The sequence below is a fragment of the Cetorhinus maximus genome, chromosome 15 (assembly GCF_964194155.1).
Source record: "Cetorhinus maximus chromosome 15, sCetMax3.hap1.1, whole genome shotgun sequence".
Lineage (NCBI taxonomy): Eukaryota > Metazoa > Chordata > Chondrichthyes > Lamniformes > Cetorhinidae > Cetorhinus > Cetorhinus maximus.
Window position 1 is genome coordinate 84,282,402 of NC_135893.1, and position 14,698 is coordinate 84,297,099.

Below are 14,698 nucleotides of genomic sequence, written 5' to 3' on the forward strand. Positions count from 1 at the left end.
GTACCAGAGTCTAGGGCTAACATAACCCATGAATGTTCAGCACAAGATCAGAGTGGGAGTTCTGGCAAAGAGGGTGTTAGTTCTGAAAGTAATTGTACATAGCAGGAAACCCGTGCCATTCCTCATTGTTTCCAAGATTGAGATCCACATCCTCCTGGAATCCCAGTCACCGGTTGTCTGTTGCTCTACATCGAATCTGTGCGTACGCAATAGGAAGTTCACCAGTCAGTTCATTAAAAAACAAAATTTATTTGGTCCATTGGAACCTGAGATTTTTCAAACTACATGATATATATATATTGATTTATTTATATTTTATATATATATATAGACTCTAAAATTAATAAAATTCTCCATATGACACATTCTAGTATTCCAGTTTTAGGAAACAGAAGTCACAGGCTCGTCGCCCCACAGCCAACGTAGAGCATCATATGCTGGCTCAGCTTCTCTATCACCCAACCCCAGAGGAGGGCTGAGGGGAGGGGTGGCTGAGAGAGAGGGAAGGACTGAGGCAGAGGGGATGGGCCAGGTTGTGGGAGCTGGAAGCTGGGGATACAGGACGTTAGTTCTACAAATCATCGCAGGTTACTCAGGAAATCAGTGTTTGTTGGATATGATTTACTGTTTTTGCTCTGCTTTGAGATGAGATGGGTACACTGTGGGGAAGGGAGATGTTTAATGGGTTGTGGGTCTGAGAATAAGCTGGCACAGAAACTTAATCCATTTATAATTCAAACTTTAAAAAAAAATGCTTCTTTAGAAAGAAAATCAGTAAAACTGAACGTCTCACTTTAAATGAATTACTAAAAAGGGAATAAAAGAAGGATCCAGGAAGGAATGGCCATTATAAGCAGGGCTTCTGATTATAACAAGAGGACAGGTTGGTCAGCTCATTCCGAGAGATTCCAGGATTTCTACCAGTGTTCTTGGGGATTCCATTCCATAATTCCCTCCATTTCTTATCAGGGTCACACTGGCACTGAATGCTACATTTATTACATGGATCATGGGCGTTACTGGGAATTTGGGAATCATCCTACCATCTTGTCTGCCTTTCTGTCACTAGTTGCCTTGGTTACAAGGAAACACAGACATACTGTTCTTTCTGAACTGCAAGAATAGGAAAATTCATCATTCAGACAAAGGTTTGTTTCAAAATATCACTCCATTTTTGAAAGAACTGGCAAGAACAAACAATAAGGACAGGGTCAGGTTTACAGCCCCCCACACTCAATATCCTTCAGCACCCAGAGCGCACAAATTTGCCAACAGCAAATTTAGATGCAATGTTACCTTATGTGTTAGGTTAGATGAGGTTCCTTTAAACTTATTGTTCGCCTGTGTATTTGGCCCAGTGTTTGCATGTGACATTGTTCAGGATAACAGGTTTACAGTAACCTCAGAACTCCAGCAAAGCACCAAAACTGTGCTTTTAGATTACGAACAATTAACCTGAATCAGTCTAATAACCTGAGGAGAGATTAAGTTTAGCTGCATGTTCCTGACCCAGGCTCATTGACCCCCTCCCCAACCTCTAACCTAGGCTAACTAACCCCCCTCACTCCCCAATCCCTGACCCACTGTTTTCAAGTAAAAGATAGAAAGTCACCAGGGTACTGACCGAATATATTTGCTGCACTAGATCTGTGGTAATTGTGGTCAGGAGACATGACAGTGGGGGGAATGCAGAAAGCCTGAAAGTGGATCAAATATGGAGAGAGGTAAAAACAGAAAATGCAGGAAATACTCAGCAGGTCAGGCAGCATCTCTATTTTGCTATTCTCTGGAGAGGTGATCAGGTTGTAATATTCGAGTTGGCAGACTGTGGAGCGATTGAGTAAGGTTTCAGCTCTCAATCCAGCCACAAGACAAATTGAGGCCATCACTTTGATAATGGTGGGGGGTGGGGTGGTGGTGGTATTGGGGGAGTTATAACTGAGGACACGGGGATTACCAAGTGCAGGGGGAGATGACCAGAGCTTGGGGATGCTGGGTCTGGGCTGTGTTGCATAGGTAGGTGTCCATTGCTCACTTTAAGCTATTGCTGCAGCTTTTTGGGTTTGGTTAAATGTACACTCTCCTCCAGTCATCAATCCTGACCAGACATTCCTTCTAGAGTAGCTCAGAGTAGGATCTGTAGCCTGGAACTATTCTTGTTTAGCTCGGGTATTGGGGTCGATAGATTTCCCCCTTCCTGATGATGGGAGTGGGAGCAGGAACAGGAACAGGAACAGTGCATCGACTCTAAAAAAAAAATTCAATCTATAAAGAGGATTGGAGCTCTCATAAATGGCTCTCATCATTCGACACATTTCCAACCACAGTGGGCAGAGGTTGTGCAGGAGCAGGCAAAACCATCACAGGGGTCGTGGATTGTGCAGACCAGCAACATCAGGGGTGAGGGGAGGGCTGTGTGTCCCTTTTGTGGAGGACCATTCCCCCAGTGAGGGCTGAGCCGCTTTGCGATGAGCCAGACGGTGAGTGATGGAGAATCCGGCATTTCCCTCCAGCTGTGATAATACCACCAGCACCTGCCTGTGGGGAAAAACACACCGACAGTCAGCGAGAACATCCTATATTCACTTCCCTCGCTCAACAGCTGGGGCACAGTGCAAGGTGCAAGCTTCACATTACTCCACTGAGCCTCAACTCTCCCCCTAACCTCCCATCTCTGTGTCTCTAATTTGATGCTGCACCAGACTTGATGCAATTTCTGACTCCACTGACTCATTTTTTTCCTGGCCCCAACTCTTACCTGCCTAATCCACTCTCCTGCCCCTAATCTCCTCCCAGTCCCTTCCACCCCTACTTTCCACCACTCCCCTCCCCTTCCACTTTCCCAAATAGGAGGGGGAGGTCAAGCTGATTATTTTCACTCCCCAGCTCAAACACATTGGATCCATTTGGTGAGGTTGGCTAACTCAACTAAGCACTGATCAGGGACTGAACCCGACCAGGATGGTTCAATATCAAACCACATGCAGTACCTGCACAATCAGCCCCCATATAACATTGAGGAACACAAGACCCCTTTGCAATGTCTGAAGTAGTTATGATTCCAGGAGCTAACTGGATATGCCTGGGGATATCTGGCTGCTTGACCTCTGGCCCAAATAACTTAGCAACAAAAGAATGGTTGGTAGTCAGCACAAGGGAAGCCTGATGTGGGGTAAGGCGTCAGGGAACATTCAATAGAATCCTGCTCTGTGGATACCCCAGTAACTTCATCGGTCTCTGAGCCCCATACCTGTGCAATGGTGGTACGCTGTCAGTCGTTTTCAAGCTACTGCGAGTTGAGACTACGTTGAAGCTGTCGGAACAGTCACACGACACATGCAGGTAGTATTTGTCGTGACGATTCTCCACCACCACAATCAGTCCTGCCCAGCCATGGGTCAAGTAATAACAGGTCATCCCCTCACGACCCTGTTCAAAGGCAAAGGGGTCAGAGGTCACATTAACCTTCCAGCAAATATTCAACAGTGCAAACTTGATTGTGTGAGGTTTTAGTTTGAAGAACGAGTGAAAGCTCAAACTATAGAGCACAGACAATAAAAGAAAATAACTTGTATTTCCATAGTGCCTTTCACAACCTCAGTATGTCCCAAGTGCACCACATCCAATGAAGTGCCTTTGAGGTGTAAGTTGTAATGTAGGCCCAAGATACAGGCTGGGATTTTCCTGATCTGTGTGGGTCAGAGACTGTGACTTCATGTGACACTGTGAATGACCAGAATGTCTCCCACTTACAGTGTGCTCTCCTACCTCATGCCTCTCCCCTTTGTGCTCAGTCAGCAGAATGACTGCATCGGCCAGTGTTGTTGGCTGAGTGTTGATCTGTTCCACCATGACAGGTTTGGAGCTGTACACGGCCAAGATATGTCCAGGGAACTCCGGGGTACATCGGCCACTGCTGGTAGGGCTTGAAACACCTAGGAACAAGGGTCCATGAGTGAAGTCATTGTACATCATTGATGGAGCTTAATGAGATGCTGCTACAAACATGACCTTAACAACGCCACAGCCACATATAAAGAAACCTTTACTGATGAGAGATGTTGGTTAAGGGATAAATATTGGCCAGGGTGCCAGGGATAACTCCCTTGCTCTTCTTCCAATAGTGACAATGGCATCTTTTCCATGGACCTGAACAAGCAAACAAGACCACAGTTTAATATCTCATCCAAAATAGAGTGCAGCTCTGCCTCTGTACTGGCACTGAAGTGTCAATCTATATTATGTGCTCAAGTGCCTGGAGTGGAACTTGAATCCAAGAGCTTCTGTCTCAGAGGTTTGGGGGATGGGGGGGAGCTCCCACTGAGCGAGGGCTGACAATTAGCACTGGGGTGGAGGGGGGGATATCAGGAAGAAGCCATGATGATTCCTTGCTGTGGAGACATTCTGTTAACAGAGAGACAGAAACACACTGGGTTTGAGGTCTGCTGAGACTGACAGGTGAGGAGACAGTAAACCACACTGCTGCTCAATAGTGACTCTCCAGGCACTTTGCAGTAACTTTCAAAATGTTAAATCTCAGAGATTATAGACCATCTGATATTAATATATGTTTATTTTTACAAGCCACATCAACAGAGGTGTCAGATATTACATGAGGAGTAGCGCGATGGTGGCACAGTGTTATTGTATCAGTCAGTATGTTAGATGCTACAGAGGTGGAGGTTAATGCTAAATTAAAAAGCAGAACCGCCAAGGTAATAATCTCGGGATCGCTACTTGAGCCACGGGCAAACTGACATAGGGTAAATAAAGTCAAGGAGTTAAATGTGTGGCTCAGAGGTTGGTGTGCGAGGAATGGGTTTCAGTTCATGGGGCACCGGCACCAGTACTGGGGTAGAAGGGAGCTGTTCTGGTGGGACAGGCTTCACTTGAACTGCACTGGGACCAGTGTCCTGGCGAATCGAATAACTAGGACTGTAGAGAGGGCTTTAAACTAAACAGAAGTGGGGAGGGTTCTGAAAAGGGGATATGTGCGCCTACAAAGCAAAAGGACATGGCAGCCTTGCAGGGCAGCTATTTAGGTAATGATACCCAGAGTGTGACAGGAAGGGACAGAGTGTACAAACATAAGAAAACAGCAGCAAATAGGGTCAAAGGGGGAACAAATGGTAAAAAGGCAAAATTAATGGCCCTTCACTTAAATGCACATAGTATTCAGAACAAAATAAATGAATTAACGGCACAAACAAAGGTTAACGGGTATGATCTTATAGCCATTACGGCTATACAAGGAGATCAAAGCTGGGAAGTAAATATTCAGGGGTATGAGACTTTTCGAAAGGACAGGCAGGAAGGAAAGGGTGGAGGGGTAGCTTTGTTAGTACGAGATGGAATAAGTATGATAGCAAGAAAGGATCTTGGATCGGAAGATGTAGAATCCATATAGGTGGAGGTAAGAAATAACAAGGGGAAGATGACACTGGTGGGAGGACCCTATAGGCCCCCTGACAGTAGCTGTACTGTAGGACAGAGAATAAATCAGGAGCTAATGAAGGCATGTAAAAAAGGCAGTACATTAATCATGGGTGACTTTAACCTTCATGTAGATTGGGAAAAGCAAATTGGCAGAGGTAGACATGAGTAAGAATTCATGGAGTGTATTTGGGACAGTTTCTTAGAACAATATATTGTGAATCCAACCAGGGATCAGGCTATTTTGGATCTGGTAATGTGTAATGAGGCAGGTTTAATAAATGATCTCAGAGTAAAGGATCCCCTAGGAAACAGTGACCATAATATGGTAGAATTTAGCATTCAGTTTGAAAATGAGGAACTTGGGTCGGAAACAACTGTGCTAAACTTCAATAAGGTTAATTACAATGGAATGATGGCAGAGTTGGCTGGAGTGGACTGGGAAAGGAGTTTAGCAGAAAAGACAGTTGATGAACAATGGCAAGTGTTTAAGAAAATAGTTTATGACTCTCAACAAAGGTACATCCCAGTAAGGAAGAAGGATTCTAGGAAGGGGATAAACCAACCATGGTTAACCAAGGAAGTTAAGCACAGTATCAAATTGAAAAAAAAAACATACAACGTGGCAAGAATTAATGGTAAGCCAGAGGATGGGAAAGTTTTAAAAACCAACAAAAGATGACCAAAAAATAAAGAGGGAGAAAATAAGCTTTAAAGGTAAACCAGCAAGTAATATAAGAACAGACAGGAAGACCTTCTTTAAATATATAAAAAGGAAGAGAGAGGACAAAGTGAACATTGGCCCCTTAGAGAATGAGGCTGGGGAAATAATAATGGGGAACCAGGAAATGGCAGAGGAGTTGAATAAATACTTTGCTTCAGTCTTCACGGTAGAAGATACTAATAGCATTCCAAAAATACTAAATAATCAAGGGGAAAAAGCAGGAGGGAGGGGGTGGGGGGGGAAAGGAAATAAATACAACAACTATCACTAGAGGAAAAAGTACAAGAGAAACTAATAGGGCTAAAGGCCGATAATGATCCCTGGACCTGATGGGCTGCATTCTAGGATATTAAGGGAAGTAGCTACAGAGATAATGGATGCACTGGTAGTAATCTTCCAAGAATCCTTAGATTCTGGAAAAGTCCCAGAGGATTGGAGAACGGCCAATGTAACACTCTTAATCAAGAAGGGAGACAAATATTAGGTAACTATAGGCCAGTTAGCTTAATATCTGTCATTGGGAAAATGTTGGAGTTGATTATGAAGGATGTAACAGCAGAGCATTTAGAAATACATAATCTAATCAAGCAGAGTCAGCATGGCTTCATGAAGGGGAAATCATGTCTGACAAATTTATTAGAATCCTTTGAGGAGGTAACAAGCAGGATAGATAAAGGGGAACCAGTAGATGTAATATATTTGGATTTCCAAAAGGCATTTGATAAGATACCACACATAAGGCTACTTAATAAGATAAGAGCCCATGGTGTTGGGGGTAGTGTATTAGCATGGATAGAGGATTGGCGAACTAATAGAAGACAGAGAGTTGGGATAAGGGGGGCATTTTCAGGATGGCAACCTGTAACACAGGGATCAGTGCTGGGGTCTCAATTATTTACAATATATATTAATGACTTAGATGAGGGATGTGAATGTACTATCGCCGAGTTTGCGGATGACACAAAAATAGGTGGGAAGGCGAGTGGTGAGGATGACACAGAGTCTACAGAGGGATATGGACAGGTTAAGTGAGTGGGCAAAAATGTGGCAGATGGAGTACAATATGGGAAAGTGTGAGGTTATGTGCTTTGGCAGGAAGAATAGAGGCGCTGAATATTGTTTAAGTGGAGAAAGACTGCAGAAGGCTGCAACACAGAGGAATTTGGGAGTCCTTGTGCATGAATCTCAAAAAGCTAACATACAAGTTCAACAGGTTTTATTAAGGCGGGGGGGGGGGGGGTCATGAATTTTTCGAAGAGGTGACCAGGTGTGTAGATGAGGGTAATGCATTTGACGTAGTCTACTTGGACTTCAGAAAGGCTTTTGATAAGGTCCCGCATGGGAGACTGATAACGAAGGTAAGAGCCCATGGGATCCAAGGCATTTTGGCAAATTGGATCCAGAATTGGCTGAGTGGCAGGAAACAGAAGTTGATGGTCGAGGGGTGTTTTTGTGACTGGATGCCTGTGTCCAGTGGGGTTCTACAGGGATTGGTGTTGGGTCCCTTGCTGTTTGTGGTATATATAAACGATTTAGACTTGAATGTAGGAGGGTTGATCTGTAAGTTCACGGATGACGGAACTGTGTGGAACGAGCTACCATCTGACGTGGTAAATGCGGGCTCACTCTTAAGTTTTAAGAATAAATTAGATAGTTACATGGATGGGAGAGGTCTGGAGGGTTATGGACTAGGTGCAGGTCAATGGGACTAGCGGAATAATATTTCGGCACAGACTAGAAGGGCTGAATGGCCTGTTTTCTGTGCTGTAGTGTTCTATGGTTCTATGACACGAAAATTGGTGGGGTGGTAAATATTGAGGAGGATATAGACGTGCTGGTCAGATGGGCTGATCAGTGGCAAATGGAATTTAATCCGGATAAGTGTGAGGTGATGCACTTGGGCAGGACAAACAAGGCACCAGAATACACGATGAATGGTAGGACCCTGGGAAGTACCGAGGATCAGAGGGACCTTGGTGTGCATGTCCACCGGTCCCTTAAGGTAGCAGGACAGGTAGATAAGGTGGTTAAGAAGGCATATGGGATACTTGCCTTTATTAGCCGAGGCATAGAATATAAGAGCAGGGAGGTTATGCTGGAACTGTATAAAACACTGGTTAGGCCACAGCTAGAGTATTGCGTGCAGTTCCGGAATCCGCATTATAGGAAGGATGTGATTGCACTAGAGAGAGTGCAGAAGAGATTTACCAGCATGTTGCCAGGGCTGGAGAGTTTTAGTTATGAGGAGAGATTGGATAGACTGGGGTTATTTTCCTTGGATTAGAGGAGATTGAGGGGGGGCATGATTGAGGTGTATAAAATTATGAGGGGCATAGATAGGGTAGACAGGAAGGAACTTTTCCCCTTGGTGGAGGGATCAATAACCAGGGGGCATAGATTTAAGGTAAGGGTCAGGAGGTTTAGAGGGGATGTGAGGAAGAATTTTTTCACCCAGAGGGTGGTGGGAATCTGGAACTCACTGCCTGAAAGGATGGCAGAGGCAGAAACCCTCATAACATTTAAGAAGTATTTGAATTTGCACTTGCGATGCCATGGCATACAAGGCTATGGGCCTAGTGCTGGAAAATGGGATTAGAATAGTTAGGTTCTTGTTTGAGTAGCACAGGCTCGATGGGCCGAAGGGCCTTTTTCTATGACTCTAGGTAATAGGGAAGGCAAATGGAATGTTGGCCTTTATTTCTAAGGGAATGGAGTATAAAAGTAGGGAAGTCTTGCTAAAACTATAAGGCACTAGTTAGACCACACTAGAATAACTGTGAACAATTTTGGTCCCCTTATTTAAGGAAAGGTATACTGGCATTGGAGGCCGTCCAGACAAGGTTCACTAGGTTGATCCTAGGTATGGAGGGATTTTCTTATGAAGAGAGGTTGAGTAGATTGGGCCTGTGCTCATTGGAGTTTAGATGAGAGGTGACCTTATTGAAACATATAAGATTCTTAGAGGGCTTGACAGGGTAGATGCTGGGAGGTTGTTTCTCTTTGTGGGAGAGTCTAGGACCAGAGGACATAATCTCAGAGTAAGGGGGCACCCATTTAAGACAGAGATGGGGACAAATTTCTTCCCTCATAGGGTACTCAATCTGTGGAATTCTTTACCGCAGAGGGCTATAGAGGCTAGGTTGTTAAGTATATTCAAGGCTGCGATAGACAGATTTTTAATCAGTAAGGGAATCAAGGGTTATGTGGAAAAGGCAGGAAAGTGGAGTTGAGGATTATCAGATCAGCATGATCTCAATGAATGGCGGAGCAGAGTCGATGGGCTGAATGGCCTGCTTCTGCTCCTACGTCTTGTGGTCCTAATGCTATAAAGTGAAAGTTGAGGGAGACTGGGGGCAGGATTATTATGATGTTCAGGAAAAGGCTAAAGTTGATACAATCAGGGATGGCAATGATACAAAATGTCCCCTGCACTGAATACTCCCCTTGGATCATACTCTCCTTTTGGCACCAACAAGTTCAGAAACATGTAGGGTGCAGAATCCTGCACGTCAAATATAAAATACGTGTACAAATCAAACTTTTTCAGACTCACTCTTAACCTTCCTTCTGCTGGTTAAGTGTTCGCCTGGCTGGACACTAAAGTGCCAGCCGTAATTTCTGTTGCCTGCCCTGTTGTATGGTATCTTAGAGGGGATGTTTGTGCCGGTTGGGTGGGTGGTGGGGGTGGGGGTGGTGTTTGGATGGTAGCCGGTCCTGATATTACCCTCATCTTCATCTCTTCTCTTCTCACTCATCAAGTTCAGACCAATGTTCCTGCCATGGGGCTCACTCAAGGACAGGTATCTAATATTCTAATGTTACAGTGATCAGACCAGTAACTCCACACAAAGTTCAGATGTTGGTTGGTGGAGTTGGTAGACAGCTCCTGGTTTCCTAATCCTTACCTGTTACTGGCGATAGTGATGGTGAGGGTGATGGTATGCCAGACATTGACATTTGCCAGTGGTTAAATGCGCAGCATACGACTGCGTACTCTCCCGGCTCCAGTATCACATCGCAGCCCACAAATTTCTTCACTGCTCGCTTGCTGTGCGCCATCAGTTTGCCCAGGGTCAGCTTGTTACCATTGGAGAAGGAGGCTCGAAACACCATGATACACAGATCCAGCAAATGGCTGTCTGACGTGTCTGATCGTCTATGATACAAATGGCAAGAATCAGCGGGCAAGTAGCCACAAACGCATCACACAACACATGTAAAGGGACCTAATGAGAACACAGAGCTTGCTTAACTTAGAGAGTGCGCAAAGCAAGTTTCTATTATTAATACAAAAACATAGGGAGGTTCCTGTAATGTTTCCATGTGGCAAAATTACTAGGAACTGGGTCTTCACTTAATTTATAGCCTGGAGGGGTTGAAAAGGCTGGATACACCTATTATTTTCCACACTGCAGGCTCTACCCACACTTTTAGTCTTGCATGCATTCAGGCAAATGTCATAGTCCCCAAAACTTTCTATTAAGTCAGATCAGCAATAATCTAAGTGAATAGCGAAACAGGCTCGAGAAGTTGAATGGCCTCCTCTTGTTCCAATGAATCCAGGTGATTAGTGGGCTGACACTCGTACCATAGCACAATACCAGGTACTCCTAGTAGCAAACCTAATAATACTAAGGATGACATCATAGCTTTATTCAGTTTGCCAGAAACACTAAATTGTTATGTAAACTGATACAATGTTGTTGCAAACTATGCCCACTAGATGTCTTTGTGGTAATGGGCAAGTGTCTTTTTCAACTTGGTTGCCTCTTGTATAGAAAAAAAGTTTTATATTCATCTTAGGCAATGTTATGGGAGTTTTTTTTTGAAAAATAGTTTTATTCTTACAAAATAATGGTGGAGGAAGCTATCGAAGGTAGATGATTTCTCTGATGATGCTTTTCACAATGCAACAATGCTACTTTGTAAATCGGATCAATGAGAAAGGAACGATCAATTACTCTCATTTACAATATCTGTGAAAAGGATATACAACAGTGTGGAAAAAGATGAGTTACAGATTACAACAAAAGGAGGAGGTAAGGAGAGAAATCGGTCTGTGTTTAATGGGAACCTTTTGCTGATTTTCTTACCTGCTTCCTTCCTGAAACAGTTGAAACTCCAGCACGGTGAGATCGAGCACAGTCAGTGCAGTTACAGTTATTGGCCCGTTGGTCCGATTTGGAAACATCCCCATAAGTCTGACTTCATGCCAATCGGAGTTAATTTTACAAATGTCGACAGAATCAAAATACCTGAAAAATTATAATATATTATTGGGTCAAGGCTGAAAAAATATTCCACCAATGTCTTTGCCCTCCATTTTGGAAGATGCTGAATCATTACTGGGGTATAACACCATGATCAACAAATCACCAGTACTTCACCTGTGGCCACTACTCAGAGCTAATGTCTTGGCAGGTGTGTTCATAAGCTTTTTAATCATTGGGATGGGGAGAAGAGGTGAGCAAATCACAGCCAGGCCTGATCTTGTTCTCAGCTGAATCATGCACGTCTAGCAGCTTTCACTAGATAACGTTCAGGAATCGGAACCTTGAATGGTCTATATACCGGGAATCAAACCTGGGACAGTGAATAAGTTTCCTGAATTATAAGGGAGTCCGGGGAGTTTATAGAAAGGATTAAAGATGATGGCATTCAACTTCCCAACCTTCAACTGGAGGAAGTTCTGGCTAATCCAAGACTGGATGGTTAGACAAGGAAGTGGCAGTAGAGGGGAAAGAGATGATGGAGAAGCAGAACTGGACATTGTCAGCATAAAGGAGCAGACCACACCCACTTTGGATGATGCTGTCACAGGGATGTTACGAGGTGAAGAACAGGAAATTTTCCCATTGCACCGGTCAACATTTCCCGCTTAACCAGTATTGTACTACAAACATAACACACAATCTGGTTATTCATTCATCGGTTGTTTGTGGGGCCTTGCTGTGTGCAAAACTTGTCATCTCCATTTCCTCCTTCTAGCAACTGGGTGAGGGGGACAAAAAACACAAAAAAGTAAACATATCAAATTATTGTAACTAATATTTGTCAATAGTTTATCAGACTACTTAGCAGAAGGGATGGTGAGGATATTATTGAATGTATATATATATATATATATATACCGAGGTTAATGAAGCGCATAATACAGGGCTGACTTTGGCTCTGCTCCAAGAGTTTTGACAAATAGAATGCCCGGGTTTTCACATTTATTTATTTGACTTTATTGATGCCAACTTAAAATATTGCCGCTTAATGATGCTTGCAGATCAAACACAAATTTTACATGATAGATGGTTAAAATATCTATTCTTGCAGTCTCTATGTGCACATTCCCAATCAACAGCAATGGAGCAGAATGTGATGATATATTTTACACTGACAACTTGGTATAGACAGGGCAAAACAAAGGTGGACGCCACCTATAAACTTTGCACTTCAAGTTTCTGACCAAGTTAGGTAAACTCCCTGCTGAGATCTTTAACTGTTCTCCTCTCAATCAAGTCTCCTGCTTATATACCCAACTTTCCCTGAGATGTATTCTTGTCAATTCTCCCTCACTGAAATTCTTTCCCCCCACCTCACCATGCCAACATGCTGAGGTGGTCAGCTAGTCACCATTCCCTTTTCCATGTCCCCCCATTCAGAGGTAATTAACTCCCCTCCCTCTTCCTAATCCTGCTTCACCTGAAAATGGCATTGATCTTTACCCACAGTGTGCACTACAGCAAACCAAGTTATTTATATCACCCCCTCAAAAGGGTAAAACGACACAATCTAACTGCTACAGTATTCCCCTGTAAATAACTTTTACAATACACAGTATTTCTTATCTCACTGCCAAGACTTGTATTTATCTTCCACTTTCAAAAATAACTGGTGATCGTAAATAAATTAATCATAGATTCTGAGCTTGTTGGAAAATAGATCCTCCCTCAAGCTTTGCAAACAATTGACAAAATTGGTAATGTCTGCATCAAGTTGAGCTTGGTAAGATTTTTGTCCTAGCAAAACTCTTTCAAAACAAAACTTACTGCTAATGACGGAATTAAAGAAACCTCTTCAAAGCTAAAACTAGATACAAGTTTCCAAACTTAGGGCTGTGCAAGAGTTCAAACATAAACTGAGTCCAAGAAACCCGAATTGCTTAGGAGTAACATTAAAGGCAGCAGGTAATTTAAAGGAGACAGCAATGTCCATGTTCAGGGTCGTTTCTGGCCTATTTTAAATTATTTTTTGCCCCTGCTGAGACTTGCCTTCTCCCCATTGACCAACAATGTGGTCTGCCTGTAAGGAATGGCAGCTAAGGCCTAAATGATTATATTCCCCCTCAGCACCACGACATCAATGTGTTTCCCAATGGGAATGCTCCAAGATGATGTAATTTTGTATCTGTAGACAAAATCCTGTCCTTTTTGTCTGTTTAGGAGCTGCCTTGAAGTTGCTCTAACTTATTTCAATTCCATCTTTGAACAGCCACTGGCAAGGGATAACTCTCGGCCCATATGTCTGGATTGGATTCGTGCCCAGATTTCAGCATTACAGCGTTCCAGCCCAGTGAGCTGCATTGAGGTCATACATAAACCAGCAGAAGCTTCCATTACTTGTAAATCACTTCCACTCCACAACCAGCCTATTTAATTTCATCGTGTTCCAAAGCATGCATTCTATTAAGTAGTATCATTTGCAAAATGTGTAGTTCTAGTTGCCTAGGAGTGTGCTATAGAGGATGATGGCTCATCACCAAGGAGTCTAGCCGACATCAGAAATCACAGCAAAGCTTATACAACTTCAGAGGGTGAATACAAAAAATAAATTGTTTCATCTCTGGTTCTGCTGTTTTGAGTGTCCCTCCAGCACACATAGTGCCTGACTGAGAAAAAAGACAGGTAAACTGTACCCAAATAGTCCTCAAAACAACATAATTGAAAGAATAAAATGTGGTTAGAGAACTCCCTGTCTGGGCTCTGCCAATCACCTCACCTGGTCAGCACGTGGGCTTTACTCACTGCATCCCTTACAGTGGAAGCCCAGACAGGTAATGTGCAGGGCAGAATACTGGGCGAATGAATCCTCAATCTATCACCAATACCAATTGGGCTGGTCATAATACTCATGCACAGATTACAACCTTTCAACAGGTGTGAGTTAAAGGAGGGTGGTTTTTAAACACACCTGTTACTGTCACTCAGGAATATAAATGTTATTTTCACTCCTGCCCCCAATGCTTTGTAGTGTTGCAGCATTTCCTCTTCTAGTTATGTCAGGAATTCCCATGGGAACACATGGTGGAAGCTAGGAAGAAATAAAGCATTAAAGGATACAAACTCAATGGGAAAAGGTTATACGAAGAAGCTTGGAAGAGGAGCAAAGACTGAAAAGAATGTTTTGCTGAAGGTGTGAGATACTGGTAATAAGTCAATGGGAGTTGTGGAAATGTAAGATGTAGATGTAATTTATCTGGATTTTCAAAAGGCCTTTGATAAGCTGCCCCATAATAGACTGTTGAATAGGTCAGAGAAGTGAAGTCAGGGG

The 14,698-nt window shown here is 43.4% G+C and overlaps 1 protein-coding gene across 5 annotated transcripts in view; it reads right to left on the bottom strand.

The window, feature by feature from the left end:
- Window positions 1–229: 229 nt before the first annotated feature.
- The window catches only part of capn15 (calpain 15), a 288,702-nt gene continuing 274,233 nt past the window's right edge, over window positions 230–14,698 (bottom strand). For all 5 annotated transcript variants that reach the window (XM_078558791.1, XM_078558790.1, XM_078558793.1 and 2 more), the window contains 5 exons: window positions 11,251–11,412; window positions 10,063–10,313; window positions 3,769–3,935; window positions 3,251–3,429; window positions 230–2,538 (listed from right to left, as the gene is read on the bottom strand). In XM_078558791.1, the coding sequence (XP_078414917.1) occupies window positions 2,361–2,538; window positions 3,251–3,429; window positions 3,769–3,935; window positions 10,063–10,313; window positions 11,251–11,412 (937 nt within the window). In that variant the 3' untranslated portion in view covers window positions 230–2,360. The remainder of the gene's footprint in view (window positions 2,539–3,250; window positions 3,430–3,768; window positions 3,936–10,062; window positions 10,314–11,250; window positions 11,413–14,698) is intronic.